Source organism: Populus alba, chromosome 6 (assembly GCF_005239225.2).
Source record: "Populus alba chromosome 6, ASM523922v2, whole genome shotgun sequence".
Classification (NCBI taxonomy): domain Eukaryota; kingdom Viridiplantae; phylum Streptophyta; class Magnoliopsida; order Malpighiales; family Salicaceae; genus Populus; species Populus alba.
In genome coordinates, this window is record NC_133289.1 from 16,402,751 (window position 1) to 16,422,816 (window position 20,066).

At 30.3% G+C, this 20,066-nt stretch overlaps 2 protein-coding genes across 4 annotated transcripts; both read left to right on the forward strand.

Annotated features, from left to right (window-relative positions):
- Nucleotides 1–1,949, forward strand: LOC118058223 (UDP-glucuronate 4-epimerase 1). The gene has a single exon (XM_035070927.2). The coding sequence runs from the start codon at nucleotides 398–400 to the stop codon at nucleotides 1,691–1,693; it is 1,296 nt and encodes a 431-aa protein (XP_034926818.1). The 5' UTR covers nucleotides 1–397; the 3' UTR covers nucleotides 1,694–1,949.
- A 14,652-nt stretch (nucleotides 1,950–16,601) lies between these two features.
- On the forward strand, nucleotides 16,602–19,706 carry LOC118058222 (uncharacterized). Of its 3 annotated transcripts, none has more exons than XM_035070926.2 (8): nucleotides 16,602–16,909; nucleotides 17,022–17,146; nucleotides 17,228–17,376; nucleotides 17,460–17,539; nucleotides 17,820–17,856; nucleotides 18,225–18,266; nucleotides 19,260–19,360; nucleotides 19,527–19,706. In XM_035070926.2, exons 1-7 carry the CDS (start codon nucleotides 16,661–16,663, stop codon nucleotides 19,328–19,330), a joined length of 753 nt encoding a protein of 250 aa, XP_034926817.1. In that variant the 5' UTR covers nucleotides 16,602–16,660; the 3' UTR covers nucleotides 19,331–19,360; nucleotides 19,527–19,706. The 3 variants fall into 3 exon arrangements, with proteins under 3 accessions (XP_034926817.1, XP_034926816.1, XP_034926815.1); XM_035070925.2 differs by having other exon boundaries at nucleotides 16,603–16,909; nucleotides 19,507–19,545; XM_035070924.2 differs by having other exon boundaries at nucleotides 16,603–16,909; nucleotides 19,260–19,545.
- Nucleotides 19,707–20,066: the final 360 nt, after the last annotated feature.

Sequence of the window (20,066 nt, forward strand, 5' to 3'; positions counted from 1 at the left end):
TCTGTTAAAAGTCCAAAACCCAACAAAATACAAGGTAACAATAATTTCTTGCTGTTTATCTTCTGTCTCTTTACAGTCTCTCTCTGTTTCTTTCTATTCCAATCTGGCTGGCCGTCCCTGAACGCGTTCACGCGTATTACTTGTTGCCTCTTTGTGGGTTACCACTATATATATCCCTTCCTTCCCCTTCCTTCCATTAGTAGGTGCAGTTCCCATTATTTTCTCTGCATCTGTATTTCTCCATTTGTATCTTTTTTATTATTATTTCATCTTCTCTAATCAAAATAAAAACCACCCAATTTTCTTTTCAAATCAAGACAACCAATACCTGTTTCAAGAAACTCCAAGTATCACCCAAGAGAACACATAATAGAACCCCCAAGGAGATCGAAAGAAAATGCCATCACTAGAGGAAGAGCTATTCCCTTCAACACCTGGTAAGTTCAAGATCGATCGAGCCCACACCATGAATCGCCACTTCCACCGTTGCTTCGGTTCCACGAGCACCATGTTCTTGTGGGCACTTTTCTTGGTTGCTTTAACGGCGTCGTATTTGAGTTTCCAATCTTTTGTCTATACCAGTAGCCGGTATTTCACCGCTTCTTGGGGTGGTATTCAGTGGGAGAAACAAATCCGCCATTCTGCCCAGATACACCGTTCTAACGGCATGTCTGTTCTTGTTACCGGAGCAGCCGGTTTCGTTGGAAGCCACGTTTCTTTAGCTCTCAAGAAGCGCGGAGACGGCGTCGTCGGGATAGACAATTTTAACAACTACTACGACCCGTCGTTGAAGAGGGCCCGAAAATCTCTCCTTAACAACCAAGGGATTTTTATCGTCGAAGGAGATATAAACGACGCGCGGTTAATAGCTAAGCTTTTTGATACCGTGGCATTCACTCACGTGATGCATTTGGCGGCTCAAGCTGGAGTCAGATACGCCATGGAGAATCCACACTCTTACGTGCATTCTAATATAGCCGGCCTGGTCACTCTTCTTGAAGCTTGTAAATCGGCTAACCCTCAGCCGTCTGTCGTCTGGGCTTCATCAAGTTCTGTGTACGGTTTAAATGAAAAGGTCCCTTTCTCCGAGTCTGATCGGACGGACCAGCCCGCTAGTCTTTATGCGGCTACAAAAAAGGCCGGTGAGGAAATTACTCATACCTACAATCATATTTACGGTCTGTCAATTACTGGCTTAAGGTTTTTTACTGTATACGGTCCATGGGGAAGACCCGATATGGCTTACTTTTCTTTCACGAGAAACATTTTACAAGGGAAACCGATCACAGTTTATCGTGGCAAGGATCGGGCTGACTTGGCTCGGGATTTTACTTTTATTGATGATATTGTAAAAGGTTGTGTTGGGTCATTGGATACTTCGGGTAAAAGCACCGGGTCTGGTGGGAAGAAGCGGGGACCCGCTCCTTATCGGATCTTTAATCTGGGTAACACGTCTCCTGTTACGGTACCGACACTCGTGAGCTTACTGGAGAGGCATTTAAAGGTTAAAGCGAAAAGAAATTTTGTGGATATGCCTGGAAACGGTGACGTACCGTTCACTCATGCAAATATTAGTTTGGCCCACAGAGAGCTTGGGTATAAACCGACTACTGACTTGGCAACCGGGTTGAAGAAGTTTGTTAAGTGGTATCTCTCTTACTACGGATATAATCATGGGAAAGCTGTAAATTAGATTTTTTTTTTTTATTACTTTTTTTTTGGCTGCTTCGCTGTTTTTCCATTAAAAAAAAAAAAGACAGATGGGAAACAGAAAATCTGACAAGGTCGAAAAAGTAAAAAAAAAAAAAAGTGGAAAAGCCACGTTATTCTTTTCCTTGGAGGGGCAAACCTCAATTTTGTTGTTTATTTTAATTATTTTTGTTTATGTAAAGGAAGATTATCCACTTGACACATTCGATAGTAATAATTCTTTTCCTTTTTCACTGCTCTGAGGACTGTAGTGAAAATTGTTTGGGTTATTTTTGGTTGATTGTAACGAAATAATGGAATTTCAGATAAATGATTGATTGATGAGATGGAACTCATAAGGCACATTAAGCTTCTAAATATTATAAAGGTAACGAATCAATGATTTTTTTATTTTAGAAATTAGCACAACATTGGAAAAACAAAACCTTTTTTTTTTTTTTTTCACTTTTCAGAATATTGATATCTAAAAAATTAGATATGAGAGAGGAGATAATTTAAAAAAAAAATACATGGAAATTTTGTTTATGATATCTCGACGAGATAAATTTAACATCACCTAAAAAAATCACCAATCATAATTCAAGATGAAACAAATTTAATAACACCTAAAAAAATCACTAATCATAACTTAAATGGACACATTTATCATAAAAAACAAAAAGTTATTTATCATCATTGAATGATAAATATAGCACAGTTGAGTTATTGTTGATAAATGTTTTTTGTGTTTGATAATTCTTTTCTGTCAAGATTTTGTTATAGTATAGTGAAATCGTAATAGCATCAACATGCTTCTAGAATTTTTTAAATATATTTTTAGATTTTGCTATTTTAATAGCAATAGACTATAAATATTTTTTTTATTTTACCTTTTGATGTTTTTCTGTTATTTCACCTTTTTTTTTTATTAATATTATATATATTACACGCGCTAATAAGCAAGCATAACAAAATCTATGTTGGGTCCCACTTTTGTCGACAAAAATGACAACGTACGGCATCAACTGGATTAAATTCATCGCATCTTTTAGATCCAGCTGTAAAGCTTTGTACTAGCCAATGTCCCATTTGAGATTTACTGCTTGCTTTGCCGACAATGATGCGAATTGAAAGCGTTTGGGCCGTGGGCTTTGTTATGGTCCTTCGTACTGTTACCGTACTTTTTTTATATATATTATTTAAAATTAATATTTTTTTAGTATTTTTAAATTATTTTGATATATTAATATTAAAAATAATTTTTTTTAAAAATAATATATTATTTCAAATATATTTTTAATTAAAAATACTTTAAAAAACAATTATTATCATATTTTCTATTATACTGTTTGTCTTGTTGGTTAATCTTTCTTGTTCTTTATTGTCTAAATCAGCAATTATTAATGGTGCTAATACACTCCAACTAAACATCACAATGATAGCTGCAGCTCTTTTGGGATTTTTTTAGTGATGAAGAAGAATCCAATGAGAGGTTGCAGAAACAGCGTGGGGAATGGCTAATAAAATGAAATAAAAGAAAAGGGAGAAAAGCCACCGACAGTTTTGATTGGCTAGCATGTGGGAATGTTTGGGAGGTGTATCGATAAACAATTATAAAGGGATAGTTCTAGATGGGAGGAATATTGGAGCCACAGCTATACTTTTTTAAATTTCTATAGACGTCTAATTAAATGAAAGCACTGGTCTATTTCATAATGAAGACATCTCATCCACCGACACCGTTTCAGCACGAAATCTTTGTAAGACGTGGATTCCTTAAATCTTGAAATTTTCTTTTTATAAAATCTTGAATTTTGATTTCTTCTATGGTGTGGAAATTGATCACTGTTTCGGAGATTTATTAGCCTTTGAGCAGAAATATAGCAACAGAAAACACACATCCATTCAAGTGGTGCAGGAAGAATCACTCGTAGAATTTTTTTTTATTTTAAAAAACAATAAAAATATTAATGGAAAATATTATGTGGTTGTTTATAGATAAAAATGACAATAAATTAATAATTCTATATGCAAATGGCAACAAAATAAAATAAATATTCATCGACAATTTTATTAACATTGCTTAAATGTCAAATTATGAACAAAATTTTCTTGATGATTTTAAAATGAATTAAAAGGCCGATAGTCCTCTCATCTTCTCATTTCTTGTTCTTAATTCAATTAGAATCACTTTCTCTCTCTCTCTCATTTTAATAATTATTTTGCGCCCCTAATCCAGCAACCCAACTCGCTGACACCAACGCAATCTTTGTCTAGTAGCGTCAGGGCAGCTTCCTTTTCTTGGTTTCATTTCTTGTCAGATTTCACTCCATCAAGTAAGTAAACCCATTTTTTTATATATATATAGCACATCTATATTTGAAGTTAATTTATTGAAATTTATATGTAAATATTTGTAATTTGCTTGAATATTTAATTGTTTTACTTGTTTTATCAATGATAATTCTATTATATTAATGTATGATTTATATTTTATAGTTTGTTTGAGATTTGGGATAGTTGGATTTAATTTGTCACTTTATGAGGTTGAGAGTGATTTTATAATTTACATGTGTTAGAATTAAAAAAATAATGGATAATTTAATGGGTTTCAATTGATTTTTGTCAATTTTATGGTTAAGTTAAAAATTTAGGGAAAATTAAATATGTTCCAATTGATAACATATGTTTTATCCTTTTTTTTTCACACTAATGCTGAGTGCATTTTGTTTCAATTTCCGAATTGTGTTATTTTTTTTTCAGGTATTACTGTTTCATTAAGTACTGGTGTCGATGATTGTGCCATAAATTTAGATGATGATTATGAAAAGACACCTAATATAAAAGTTTCAAACTAAGGCTAAACCACCAAGAACAATATATCAGTCATCCTTTCTTTGATAGAGCCTATTTCAAGCAAATGGATAGTAAAACTAGAAGGACAAACCCCTCTATATAATTTTTTTTTTTTTTTGTCATAATGTTATTTTTTTTTCCAGATTTATTTTAAGTTTTAAATTTATTTGAAAATAGGTTTCTTAAATTGATTTTCTAGCTCACTTATATTGAAGCTCCTTGTTTTATCACCTCTATGATGAAGTGATCATTTAAAGAGCCTTTGTTTTAATGAAGTAAGCTTTATGACCATCATGAATGGATATATATGGTAGATGTTTAGCGGGGATAGTTTAAGGTTAAATAAATAATCTCTAATTGGAGTTACTAGTTTTTAAAATTTTGAAAACTATTTCTTGTGGTTGGAGAATTGACTCTAGTGGAATAACATTAGAAAACTTATGTAGAAAAAAGGATAAAGTAAAAGAGAAAAAAAATATCAATACAAGGGCAGAAGTGTTGTAAGTTTTTTTTATAGTTATCATTAGTTTAAGAGTGTTTATTTGTGTTAATAATATACAATATAATTGAATTTATGAAATTTATAAAATTTTATATGAGACATATAACGCTAATATAATTGTAAAATTTGGTGAAAACATTTTCACCCATTCTCTTCATGATTCTCAAGTGTGGTTGGAGGCTGCTACAAGTAAAGGACCAATTAGAAATCAAGTTTATGATTTGCTTATATCATTAGCTCGAGAATTGAGCGCGTGATGTATTGTTTTAATTGTAGTCATATCATATTTTGGCCAAAGTTATACATCATAAGAATTTGATAATTATTGTCCATAAACGCTTTTAGGAACAAATAATTGTTGAGATGGAGAATATGAGTAAAACACCTATAAGAAAATAAGATGTATTATGCTCATCTAAGTGCAACTATAAATGTACCTTTCCTCCTTTTCTTGGATCTTCTAGTTCAGGATCTTTTCCTCTTTCTCCACATTCACCTTTTTAGCACCTTTAATGTGATGTACCAAGTATATATATACACACTTCATATTGTTGATTTGATTGTATTTTAATTGGAATTTTAATGGTTTCCTGCTACAAATTTAATATATTACTTATATCTATTTGCATTTATATGAATTTGTCACTTAAATCTTCCAGCTGTGAAAACTCATAAGTCTATGTAATCCATTTTAGCATTACTTATTGTGAAATTTGTATAAGTTAATTTTTGGAGATGCTTTTTTGTTGTGATTATGTGTTTGTTATGAGCAACTAATCGTTGGCTTGGGGATTATAACAAAAAAAAAAAAATAGAAATCTCTTATGGAATTGTGGATGAAAATGCAATTCCATCGGCATTTTCACCAAAAATTTCACACCTATTCTAGAATTTTTTGTGAGACTTACAAAATATGTAGCAACTTACCTATGGAATAACTGATGGAAAATTAGATCAAGAAAATAAATGTTGATGGAATTGCTAACGAAATATAAAATTAGACAAGATGCTTTTTTAACAATAGTATTTCATTACCGATTCTATAAAAATCTTTCAATGCTGACAAAATCTTCATTATATATTGACATAATATTCAGTCAATATTTTCTAGGTTTTTGGTAGTGAGTGGTATAAGTAACAAAATAAGAAAGGTACTTAATTTTATAGAGATGATTTCTATATAAAATTAATCATTTTATAATTAAATGTCATGTCTAAAATGCAATTTTCATATAGAAAATAGAAATTTTTTTCAATTTGAAGTTTTTTTCTTAACTTCATCAGTGGCGCCATTTGTGGGAAATTAAAAGGAAGTTAGTTCATTCCTTTTTTACATAAACAAATGACAGAACAACTAGCTCTATTATATATGCCACTAAGTGTACATAAACAACTTTATTTTCTTAAAGAAATGGTCTAGATTAATGTGTAAGAAAGTAGAAATGAGAATAGTCATACTTCAACCTTATGTTAAAACAACTCCCACCATGAAAATCTTTCTCAAACTAGATGCTCTAGGCTTGAACTCTAGAGATCTAAAAACAAAGAATTTATAAGTCCTAGCTATAGAAATGGTTATTGTCATCAATCCATATCCAAATTTTACTCATGTACACTTTAAAAAATAAAATCCCCTTACGAGTTTAGGTCAATAATTATATGAGTTATTAAGAATGAATATTGTCTTTACGAAGTGAGAGATTATCTACTTTCTAATTAAATGTTGCACACCTGTCTCTCTAAGGATTGTGTGCATGAGAAAAAGGATTTAAACAACTATAATGGACTTATAGACCCAAGAGAACAAATATAAAATATATGAAGCAACCTAGAGCTTGTAATACAAGATAGTGATGTTATGTACAAAATACTTTTGATGATGTTTTGTGAGTATGCTTGGGCATGATACCATAAACTATAGTTTGGCTCTATTATTAAATTTCACAATCTCTGTATCAAACTCACCTCCTACGTTAGCTTAAACATACCAGTTAAAACAATAATATTTAAGTTTTTTGCCATCACACAACAAGAAGATATGAGCAGTAAAGCATATTTAAAAACATTTAACAAGAAAATTATAAATATTAAAGATCTGCTCTAACTTGTTGCTATGATGGCCCTAATTAATGGGGTCCATAACTATATTCTATGTGAACGACTATACACGTTCCCCAATCAAATTATTTTTAAAGTTAAACAATTAATAAAAAAACTAAATCCTTGTAAAAGAGGTAAGTTTGAACAAATAAAGACATCTTTAGTTCTAACAAGAAATAAAAGAATCTTCCAAGCACAATTGATCTCTTACCAAACCTAATCCAAAAGGGGTCCATTCATAATTAATTGATGTCTCTTGAGCTTATGACCACGTTTTTAAACACCACACAAATTAAGGCATTAGTTATCATTAAAGGAAATAAACTTATGGAATACCCCCCTCCTATGATGAGCGATGTGAACATACAAAGCTATAATAAATTTTATCTCTTTCATCATGATAATGGACATGATACAAGGATTGTTATACCCTAATAAGATATAAAAGATCAATTATTAATGGTTACTTCTAATAGTTAGGAAAGAAATACAATAAAAAAAAAAAAAAAAAAAACGGTTGGTGCATACCATAATACATTGCTAAAGGTAAAAAATTTTTAAGGAATTATACCTCTATTTGCATAACAAAATTATTTAATATTTTCAATAAAAAAAAATATTGTCTCTCTTATTATTCTTCATATGTTTTTCTCTATAGTATTTCTCATCCCTATGTATCCATACAAATTCTCCAAATAATTTATAATGAATGCATAAACAATTTTTTCGATTATGAACATCTTATTCTAGCACATTCAATTACTCATTCTTATATACTATGATCTTTGTTTGAGTATAGGACTATCTCGCTTAATTTTTAGACATTCTTCATAGAAAAATTAATCTTTATATCTTTAAATGAAATCTCCATGTCTTTATATAATGATCTTCTAAAACATCCATCATGGAAATTTCTCTATGTATTCTCTTTTTCTCCTACTTGGAACAATAGGTTTATTATTCTCTCTTTAGGCTTGGTATAATACCTAACCCTAATATAAAAAAGACACCTAGGGACAACCTAGGAACACTTTCATTCATGTTATCACAACACTCGCCAATACACGACTTTTTCCCAAGCACAAAATATTATCCACCTCGCATGGAAATGGTCTTCTACACTCGCGTATAAAATGATATCTATTCATCTTAAATGCTAAAACCCTTAATAAGACCTAAGGATACAAGGGGTCATCTCACCCAAATGTTTAAATTTTTTGAAGTAACTAGAAAGTCTTTATGAAAATTCTCCATGCTTTTTTTACCATCTCTATCTAATTTTTCATTCAGGCATGAGCATGTTCTTCAACTATGTTGATCATTCAAATTCACCCCCTTCAATAAAAAATAAAACCAAAAAACTAAAAAGAGCCCTCATGCTGCTCTCTTAACTTGGCTCTTTACAATATATTTTCTTACCTATTATTTGTTGTAGCACACTAAACTACTAGCACTCCTCATTTTCATAAGAAAAATATAGGATTCTTAAAAAGTGCACATAATTTTAAAGACTATATAGGCAAATTTATTGGGCCAAAGGGCAGGCCTAGAAAAGAAAAGAAAATGAGAGAGAGTTTTCAGAGAGAGAGAGAGAGAGAGAGAGAGAGAAAAGAAAATGGATATAAGGACAAGTAGTCAAAACACTACTCTTCTAGCTATAAGTTTTAGATCGAGAGTAAGATTTTGTTGAGATGAATCCAACAACATCAATGAAGACTACTTTTAAAGGCGGGATGAAGTCATATGCATCATGCAAAGACTATAGTTGTCTCACACATTAGTGTTTGCATTTTATGCACCTAATCTACTTTCTTCTTTTTCTTCAATTTAGTCCTTAGTTCTTTATTAACTCTTCGATTCAGTCCCTAAATTAGCTTAATTAGACAACATGTAAGGAATATTCCTTTTTCTCTAAGTTAACTCTTCAATTTAGTCAACAAATTAGCTTAACAGAACAATATGTAAGTGAAAGAAAAAGAAAAAAAATATATTGTCATGCATATGTTGCCTTGCATTACCACCCAACAGTGTTACATGGCACCCATTAATTCTCCAACTTATAACCCTTACATGAACAACTCGTTTTATAGGTTAGCTATACGGTAAAGATAATTATTCTCCTTGATTACTTTACATGGTATGTTTGCAACTCTAGACTCCACAAGATAATTTCATGTGACCTATTGCATAGAACATCTCGGTGAACTAAGGATAAAAAATGAGAAATAGAATCACCGTCTAATTTTATGATAACTAAGAACCTAACTAATTTTCAGAGTTTTAGGTAAATGATTGGTTATACTAGAAGGAAGATAAACATCACCCTAAAGCATCATACCTAAGGTAAGTTGTATTGTGCTTGTTTTTTAATGATAAGTTAGTGTTTTCTATATGGTTTTTTTTCTCTCTCTATGTATTTTTAAGGTGTGCTTATGTGAAATTTTTGCACTTCTTGGTCTATTTATAGACATTTCTCCATTTATTTTTCACTCATCTTAATCCTTCTAACTCTTTATCTCTTATGTGCATATCTCTTTATCTCTTAGTTGTGTTGGAGAGGGACTCAAACTTCTATATTTATTTTGTTTTATATTTCTTCACTTGTTATTTCGCACTTTATTTTTTAATTTTTTAACTTTTCAAATAAAAATATATTAAAAACAAAGACATCAAAAAACAGGTTACGACATGACCTGAAATATGTAAAATACATTTCACTAAATAAGTAAACATAAACAATTATATAATATCAAACATAACAATCACAACATACACTCTCATACATGTTTTTTTTTTTTTGCTATTTATTATTTTTTATATATATCTTTGCTAAAAAGAACTTATTTTATAGGAGTTAATTAGGTATGAGCCCAACCTAATTTTGAAAAACAATTTTTTTCTAAAGACCATCACACCAACTGTGAAAAGACTCAAATTCAATTTGAAATTCTTCGGTGTCGTCATCGACCAAATGAATGTTGCAACGGCAAGGCCACTTTTTTTCCTTTTCTTCTACCAATCGAAAAGCTAATAATCATTCTTGTCAAAAGCTGGTGATCTTTTCCATTTGCTTGCCAGAAGAATTAAATGTGAACCTTAAAACGCAGCCAATCATGCGATCAAGAGAAAACTATAACGTGGGAGAATGTGGCGGAAGAGGAAACAGGCTTGTTCCAGTGATTGCTCTCTTGCAGCGGTCATTCTCTGCAAAGGGGACCGCTCTTTATTATTGATGAGCTTGCTAGTACAATTCAACACAAATCAAGGATCAATCTTAAAGAATTTAAATTATTTTTTATTTAAAAATATATTAAAATAATATTTTTTATTTTTTAAAAATTATTTTTGAAATCAATATATCAAAATGATATAAAAATATAAAAAATATTTAAATATAAAGCAAATAAAAAAATAAATAAAAATTTAATTTTTTTTTTTAAAAATACTTTTAAAATATAAAAATAAATAGAATTTAAATATGTTCGCCGTAGACAGTAATTTTATGTGCATGTATTTATTTACTTGTTTGTTATTTGTTGATTGAAATTGTATGTTCCCTCATTTCGCAACTCCTATATATAATATATATATAACAATCATGGTAGCTTTTTATTTATTCTCGATTTTTTTTATTGTATCCTTGTAAACAAAAATAGAAATGTGATTTATTAAAATTATAACATATACTAAAATGTTTGTAGTTTCTTTTTTGTGTTCTCAATTGTTTTTTTCCATTTAGTCATTCGATGCAAAAATAGAAGTATAATTTGTTAAGGTTGAGAAAAAATTAAACATAAAAATCAAAATATAACATACGAAGAAATCTCATTACCAATATAAAATATAGAGGATAAAACTTTGATTGAAAGCCCATGTGCCTGGTCTTTTTTGTATTTTTTTTTTTGTCTTTCAATTTTGCTCCTTCCAATTACATCCTTTAATTTTTTTAAAAGAAATTTTTTCTCTTTATTTTTGTTTTCATATATTTAGAAAAAAAATAATAAAAAAAATTATTAAAATCAATGAAATTTATAACCCAAGTTTGTGAGTTTGATGGATAAAGCTACAAATCCAGATTAATTCAATATGTTGTCATCTCTTTTATTATTTAATTTTTTTTCTTTCAATTTTTTTTAAATAAAATTTCTCTATTTTTTGTTATCATATATTTAGGTAAAAAAAATTATAAAAAATTATTTAACCCAATAGAGTCCATGACCTAAAAGTTGAATGAGAATGGAATTGAAAAAAAATATAATTTCATAAATTATCTCAAATAAAATAAATAATAATCAAAATAATAGAGATCAAATCTAACAGATAAAAAAATTAAAAGATGATGAAATTAAAATAATAATAATTACAATTTCATAAATTATTTTAAATAAAATAAGTAATAATCAAAAGAATGAAGACCAAATTTGATAAATAAAAAATTTCAATTAAAAAAATGATAAGAGAAAAGTAAATAACAATCATAAAAATAAAAATCAAAGTTAATATAAAAAATCAAATCAAATTTTAAGGGATGAAATTGAAAAAAAAATTTAACAAAAAATATATGACAATAAAAAATTTAAAGACCAAATTTGAAATAATCAACAAATAATATGATATTTCTAATTTTTTTTCATAATTTTTAAAAAAAGTATTTTCTGCCCAAAATAAAAGGAAAACACTTCCCTAAAAATCAAGCCAAATTTTTCATTGTCATGAAAGTGTTTTCTATTAACCATAACATGTTTTTTGTTGACCAACTTTTTTAATAACAAACAAAAACAAAAACAAAAAAAATTTAAAAAATAATTTTTTCAAAAATCACTTTATAAAAAATAAACGCAATCTAAGTTTCGAATAGCTTTCCTTTTGTCGACATATCTAAAAAGCAAGGAAGGAATTTGGTTTCAATGAAGTCCCTAGGATCAACTCAAGGAGAAACTGGGTTTTCAGATTGTTAAAAGGGTTCAATTTTTTTTGCGCAGTGGATTAGTGTAGCCTACAAGATTGGTTTCATAACCTTTGGACTCCATGGAATTCACTTGAATAGAAATCGATGCACTCTGAGTCTTAGAACGAAATGGTCAAAATCTAGAATCCACATTTTCTTCCTCTTGCTTTGGATGTTCTATCTAGCAACATTGATGCATCAGATTGCAAATTTCTTTGGAACCCGGTGAAAGATCAATGAAGCTCGTTTTTCCAATAATTTCATGATGTGGGAGTGGTCAAACCACCATACCTTGGAAGACCTTGGTGAGTCCCAACCTAGCTCCATTTGTTTTATATCACACCAACACAATGGAAGAAGCATGTTTAGTTTTAAATAATATTTGAAGAAGCTGACAAAGTTATTATTTGGTGGCTTTAACAACATATACCATCTAAATCTTGGTTTTTAAGATTTTTATCGTGGCTTTAACCACAAAGCTGTTCTAGCTCCAGAGCTATGCTACCAGCTTCTTTCAATAGTTTGAGTTCATTGAGAGAACTAGATCTAAGGTATGCTAGTTTGTTTGAAGCAACAAGTTCCGTTGATCTTAGGAGTTTATCCTTTCTTGAAAGATTGAATTTTTCTGGAAACCACTTCTTCAATCCGCCTTCTGGCATTAGCCACCTTCCTGAGCTTCAATCTTTCATTGTTGAGAAGTGTCAAAATGCTTCTTTTCAAGCACGCATACAAGCTGTTTGTTAAAATGCTTCTTTAACCACCACAATTCGTTATTTTGATGAGGCTCTGGGCTCCGGTGGATTTTTAAATATTAAATTGAATATAAAGGCAAACATGTAAATATTTATATATGTATTTTTTGCCCTGAGAATGCAAACTATTATTAGTATAACGTGAAAGTTAAAATGCAATTAAACTATAGACTATGGTAGAGTTTTTATAATTACCCCTTTATATTTTCATTTTTTTTCCTTTTATAGCTAATATAAATAAATTGTATTTGTATTATATATTTTTTAAAAAAAGTTTATTCTTGATGAGAAAAAATAATCTCTAAGATAAAATAAATAAACCCACATAATTTCAAAAGAGAAGTGGTTATTACATATTTATATACTCATCTGTTTTTTTCTTTTAAAAGAAATATTGACTTAATAATTTAGTATTTAATTAACTTCAACAACTCTTATATAGTTGATTGATTCATTTTTTTTTTTTTAATTTAGTTTATTAAATATAAATATAATCTTTGCATTTTTCATTTTAAAAAATGATTCAATAAAATGTATATGTAATATTGATATATTTTTCTATTATGTTAAATTTTTTTTTTGAAAATCTACATGTAGCATAAGACGGGTTTTAAAGCTAGTAATTTTTACATTAAAGAAAAAACTAAAATGCATAAGCTTTTTACTATTCATTGCAAGTCAATGCACTTTTCATCAATGTGTTTTTTCTTCACTTTTTTTTTTATTTGATTAATTTGTGATTTGCACTTAATTATTTGTTTTGTTTGGTTAGTTTTGGCTACTTGTTATGTCAGAAAAAAAAAAAAAAACCTCTTCATTGATGCTTGATTTGAAAATAAAATAAAAATAAGATTAAATTAGAACAATTAAAGTAATTGGGACTTATTTGAACAATGAACAAGTACTAAGCTTCTTCTTTTTTTGCCTAGATATGAACTTATTTTACAAGCATCGGGGCTAAATTGCATTTGGAAAGATTCAACATTCATTTTTTTTTTCTCATTCCTTGATTTTTTTTTTTTTTTGCCTATGTATAGAGATCCAACAATGTCAAGAAAAAGGTTTGACATGTGTTTAATGCTTGATTTTGCAAAATCAAATACATTTTATTGACTAAAAAATTAAAACTTAGGGTGATGTGAACTTGGAAAGTAAAAACCCTTGAACCTACAAACAAAAAACAAAAATAAAAGAACGCTAAAATTAGATTATGATAAAGAATCCGACATAATGATTACTTGGACCGAGACATTGAAATTATTGCATAAAAAATCCTGATATGTTGATTATAATGAACTAAAAACCAAATCTATAAGGACAAAACCTCGAGCCATGGATTATAAAGAACAAAAAATGTAGGTTAAAAATGAACTTCACAAAGACAATTAATTTTTTATAAGTTTTTGAAAATTTTTGATGATGAAGAAAAAGTAAGAGTAAACTATCACACATAAGTTTTATTTCTGAATAATCAATCCATATCTTATATTAAAACCTAAATATAAAATAAATAATCCCTATTCATGCTAGGTAAAACATCCTAAACAAAACTAGAAAAAAATAATAAAAAAGTTTCAAATAAAATAGAAAAATAATCCTAAATCAACTAGGAAACTAATGTAATTTCCGTATGATAGTTTACAGTCTTTATCGTAAGGCTTTTTTTTTTAATTTCTAATTTTTATGAAATTTTAACTTTTATAAAAAAAAAGCTTTCAGAATCATCTGACAAAAAATCATCTCAATCCAATGGTTAGATAGAAAGATATGTATAATATAAAACTATATATTACAAAAATAAACGCAATTTGCCTATAAGTAGAAAAATAAGTTGAATTTAAAGTCTTGTAAAAAAATAAAACTCAAATATCTCTGAATTAACCAAATGAATACCTTTTCAACCTTCTTAGCTTTTAACCTTGTAATATGCTCAATTAGCACATGTAATGGATCATGCAGTGTTGCTTGATGACTCTCATCAAAGGAGATCCATTTTTTTTTTTTTATATATATAAAAAATAACAAGGATTGAAAAAGTCAAGAAGGGCAGCTAGGTTGGTCCATCTAAAGAGGCCGCCACACTTTTATGATATATGTGACCTATTTCAATGTCATTGTGTTGCCTTTCATGGTGGCCTAGAACTGTCTCAACAAGCTCTATCTAATGGTGGGACGCGTGTCCATGGTAGATCAACGATGAGTTTATAGTGATCTTTTCTTTCTTCTCCTTTATTTTCTTTCTCATCTTCTCAAAATTCAAGCCAAGCATGCCAAAATTTAAAGGCATTTTGTCATTTTTTTTAATCAAATTTGGTCTTCAATGTTTTGGTTTTCCCTCAATATTTGATATCATTTGATTTTTATATAAAATTTGATTCTCATTCTTTTAGTTGATATTTGTTTTGTTTCAAATATTTTTCTTAATTGATTTTTTTCTTTCAATTTTACTCCTCAATATTTGGTTACATTTTATTTTTATATTAAATTTGGTCCTCATTCTTTTTATTGGTATCTATTTTGTTTTAGATTTCTTTTCATTGATATTTTTTCAATTTTATACCTGAATATTTTATTGATTGAGAATTTGACTTCATGATTTTTTTAAGTTTGCCTTCCAAGGAAGGGTAATCCCAACCTCATAAGCCAAGTTATTCATTTGGAAGGTTAGCCTAGGTTGATTTTGATATTTTTAAATCATTTTAATTTTTTTTTTAATTTTATTATTTAATATTAGATTTGTTAAGGATTGTGATTCGTGATTTTTTATTTTTTATTTTTTTTTCTATTAGATTATCTCCATCTTATGTCTCAAGTAGTGGGCTTGACGAACTAATCCGAGTTGGCTCATGTTTTTTTTGTAGTTGCTTTTTTTTGTTAAATAATTTTTTTAAGTTTTGTTCCTCAACGTTGAGTTGATTTGATAAATGAGTTTCAAATTTTTATTCAATTTTCTTTTTAAAAGGTTATTCTAATTTCATGATCAGATCATGCATTTGGCAGGTTAGTTTGGGTTGACTCGGGTCAGTTTGTTTTATCTTTTTTTTTTCCTTTTAATTTCATCCTGTAGCATTTAATTTACTAGGAATTAAGTTTAATTTTTTTTTATTTTGCTTTATATAAAGTTACATTTTTCTTATTTAATTTTTAGTTTGTTACCAAATAGAATCATTGAATCCTTTTAAAAATATCAAAGGATATATTTTCATTAACAGATCTGACTAAAGTATATTGGCAACTTGAGCAATGGTCCATGTCCCTCGCTTAACAAAAAAAGCCACAAGAATAAGTAAAACAAATTTATCAATTATATTTTATGAAATGAAAACTTTCTCCACTTAACAAAAGACTCCAAATACAAAATAAAAATTGCTTAAGATCCATTTGTCAAACATATATAAAAAATAATAAAAAAATATTTTTTAAATATTTTAAAAGAACTCATTTATAATTTTATCCAAAATCTCTATTAATCTTAAAGTGACTTTATTCCTAAATAACATGGAACACCATATTTCTATACGCTACAAATCTAAATGACTGAATGTCGGACCACCAATCTAGTGTATTTCTATATGCTACATGACTGGATCTAAACCGATAACGCAAAGTTAAAGTATTATCTCTTGGAAGCGTGAACGATCCAGATTTAATCAATACAAGCCCATTATGTAGTGTGGTACTGTGGTATATACGGATTCTCTGTCTGTCTTTTCCTCTTTTTCAATTTTTTTTTGGTTAAAGAAAATACTCGCACAGTATTATTATAAACAATTTCCAAAAAAGAAAAGAAAAAATAGGAAAAGAAATCCAAAAATGGGAAGTGGAAGCCGAAATTTACTCTGTAAATCGTCATCATCCGCGCTACTCTTCCTCGCACCGTCTTTCACTTCTGCTCAACTCCGTTTCAATTCCTTCACTCCCTCCAAACTCCGTCGTATGGCCACCCAACCTTCCTCCTCTCCCTCTTCCCTCACCACAAACGACACCGCTCCTCCTTCTCCTTCTCCTTCGCCCTCTCCTTCCTCCACGATTGATTTTCTCTCTCTTTGTCACCGCCTCAAGGTGAGAACTGAGAATCGAAGTAAATCGATAAATGTTTATTAACTGGCTCAAAAAGTTGTTGTTCTGTTTGCATATGCTATAATTTTTTGTTTTGATTTTTTGAAATAAATAGACTACGAAGAGAGCAGGATGGGTAAAGAGGGGCATAAAAGGACCAGAGTCAATATCAGATCATATGTACAGAATGGGATTAATGGCTCTGATTGCACCTGATATTCCCGGCATTGATCGTGACAAGTTAGTTTTTTTATTTTTTATTTTTATTACTGCTTGCATTTGATGGTTTTTGGTAATTATTATTATTTTTTGTTTTTTCAGATGTGTAAAAATGGCGATAGTTCATGATATCGCTGAGGCAATTGTTGGAGACATAACGCCTTCGGATGGGGTTCCGAAGGCTGAAAAAAGCAGAAAAGAGAGGGAAGCATTGGAGCATATGTGCGAATTGCTTGGCGCAGAATCAAGAGGTTGTAGTTTGTTTTATTTCTATGTTTTCTTTTTGTTTGTGTGATTGTTTAATGGCGAACCAATTGATTTTGTGAATTTGTAGCGAAGGAAATGAGTGAGTTGTGGAATGAGTACGAGGAGAATTCGACACCAGAAGCTAAAATTGTTAAGGATTTTGATAAGGTATGTCTTTATTGTGGGAGTGTTTCGAGATTTTGTTAATGTGGAAATTGTTTTGGATATTGTAAAATTCTGTACAAGAAACAATCTGCTAGGAAGGAATATCAAATAAGGAATCTATGGTGTAGCTTAAAAATCATGATTTTGATTCATAGCACGGAAAATGCCAGTGTCAAATTAGAATGTCATGTGCTGTGTTAATGGATGAGTTGTGTTTGATCACTGGTACTGGAATTCGACAATGGATGGTCTGATTCTGCTCTTTTCCCTTTGTTTCTACTAGGTGGAGATGATCCTTCAAGCTTTAGAATATGAAAATGGTGAGGCTTCTTGTTTCCCTTTCCTTCATGTATTCATAAGTGCAGAGTTGTATCAAGTACCTGCTTGTTTATAAGGATCTGGAAATTGTTTTAGATAAAGCCTGTGTCTTGTTCTTACAGTTATATGGCCTTCTTTTGTGTAGCAGTCTGTATTATAGGGTCAAATGTTCTTCTGTTTTTAAAATACGAGTAGCCGCATGTAGTTGTCTTATATAGTGCATACATCTCATAACCATTTGCCTAATTGTATGAATATTATTTGACATTGTAGCCCTTTCTTTGTAGTATTTCACTATATTATTATTTTCATTGGGTTAAAACCTAAAAAAAATAAAATGGAAACTGAAGTCATTTCTGGTTTTTTGCAGAGCAAGGGAAAGACTTGGAAGAATTTTTCCAGTCAACTGCTGGTATGTAAATTTCCGAGCTCATCTTCTGGCTGTTTTATATTTTCTATATGATTTTAATGGAGGATTCGATTTTTCTGAGAAGAGCTAAATCTAATTCCAAGCTAACCTGGGCAATGTTGACTAGCAAATACAACCTACTTGCATATGCTAGTACCATTTCTAATTTTTTTTTGTTCTTTGTTAAATTTCTTCATGGACAAAAGAAAATGAAAGAGTATCCATTTTTTCGGTGAAGTAGAAGTAATCATTGATGCTGTAAGAATCTAGTAAAACAATTGTTTTTCTGAAGGGAACCTCTAATATTATCAGTAAGGTCTGAGGCAACAATTACCTTAAGATAAAAAAACTTCTTGATATTTGGGTGTTGTTTAAAGAAGGCCTAGGTTTATATTTTGGTCGGGGTTTGAAAAGTTGAAGGTTTGGGCAAGAACATACGAGTCAAGAAATTGGTTGCTGGATCAGGGGGTTAATAGCAAAGCAAAGGGATTAATTAAAGTGGTAATGTGGAGGACCCAGCTGACCCGTAGAATATCATCTGAAGCAGTTTGCAGTAATAAACAGTTATCCTTTAAAAAAATTTCATAACCTACGTCGCTGGAGGACTAAAGACTTTGAGGAAAATGCAGAATGGGCATTTATTCAATGATCAAATTTTCCAATGTGGCTATGTTTATTTTCTGTGAGTGTAGGTGATACTTTAATGTGCACAGTGTTCTTTGGTGGCGCCATGTTATCATACTTCAATGCATTTCAGTTTTGGCTTCATCTAATGCCTCAGTTCTTAGAAAAAGATGAGAGAATCGTGTCTTAAAAATAAGAAGGGATTGAAACTGTAAAATTCTCAAAACTCCACTGCTTTTATATTATAACGTGAATTTGAAGTCTTGCACACATGCGTTCATGTTGGGGATAAAAACATAGTGGTGAGACTATATCATGTGTTATTCGTCGCAGCCTTCAGGGCCTTAGCAATTCTTTTCAAAAAATTTGCAGGGAAGTTCCAGACTGAAGTGGGGAAAGCATGGGCCTTAGAGATAGCATCAAGAAGAAGAAAGGAACGCTAGTTTCTAGCTTTGACATTTTCAGATGTTTAGGTACTTGTTTTGTTTCCTGGACCTTGAATTGTCTAATTAGATCCCGGGGATTGATTAGATTTGGAAAATCATCTCCATAGTTTCCCCTCGTCTTATTGCTTAAAACATCTTCAATCAAGATTCTACAACCTGAACATTTGTTTCAGTTTGACCAATAATGATGCAGGTCCTACCTTTTCCTCCCATATATCCCACCTTAACCTCCATGGGTTGCGCTAGCAAGAAGCAGCGGAGGAGAGAAATCGTCCGCCTCATGGTTTACAATGTTGGATGTCTTCGCACAAACATGCACTGACTTGTTCTTGTGATTGGATGAGGCATGAGCAAATGCAATTTGTTTTTTCTATCTGATTTCTTTAGGGTGCCAGCATGAATGAATTACTTCCTATATTGGGAAATTCTCTTTCCAACCTTGTTCAAGTGGAGCACAGAAGCATTATTTTTTTCCAGTGTCATAAAAACGATGATCCAGTCTCCTTTAAACCAGGTGTCAAGTTTAACAAGGAGGCAGCGAGGCTGCCATAGAAGGAAGCCACCCTTAATTCCTATAGTAGTAGAATGTCGCAACCAGCCATCAATTCCATATCTAGATTGCGATTTTTTTTCAAGCTTATCAACCATCAAATACACTTCCTACACGATTCCACTCAAATAACTAGAAGATGTACACGCTATCACAAAGCTGGCGGAAAACTTTACTTTTTAC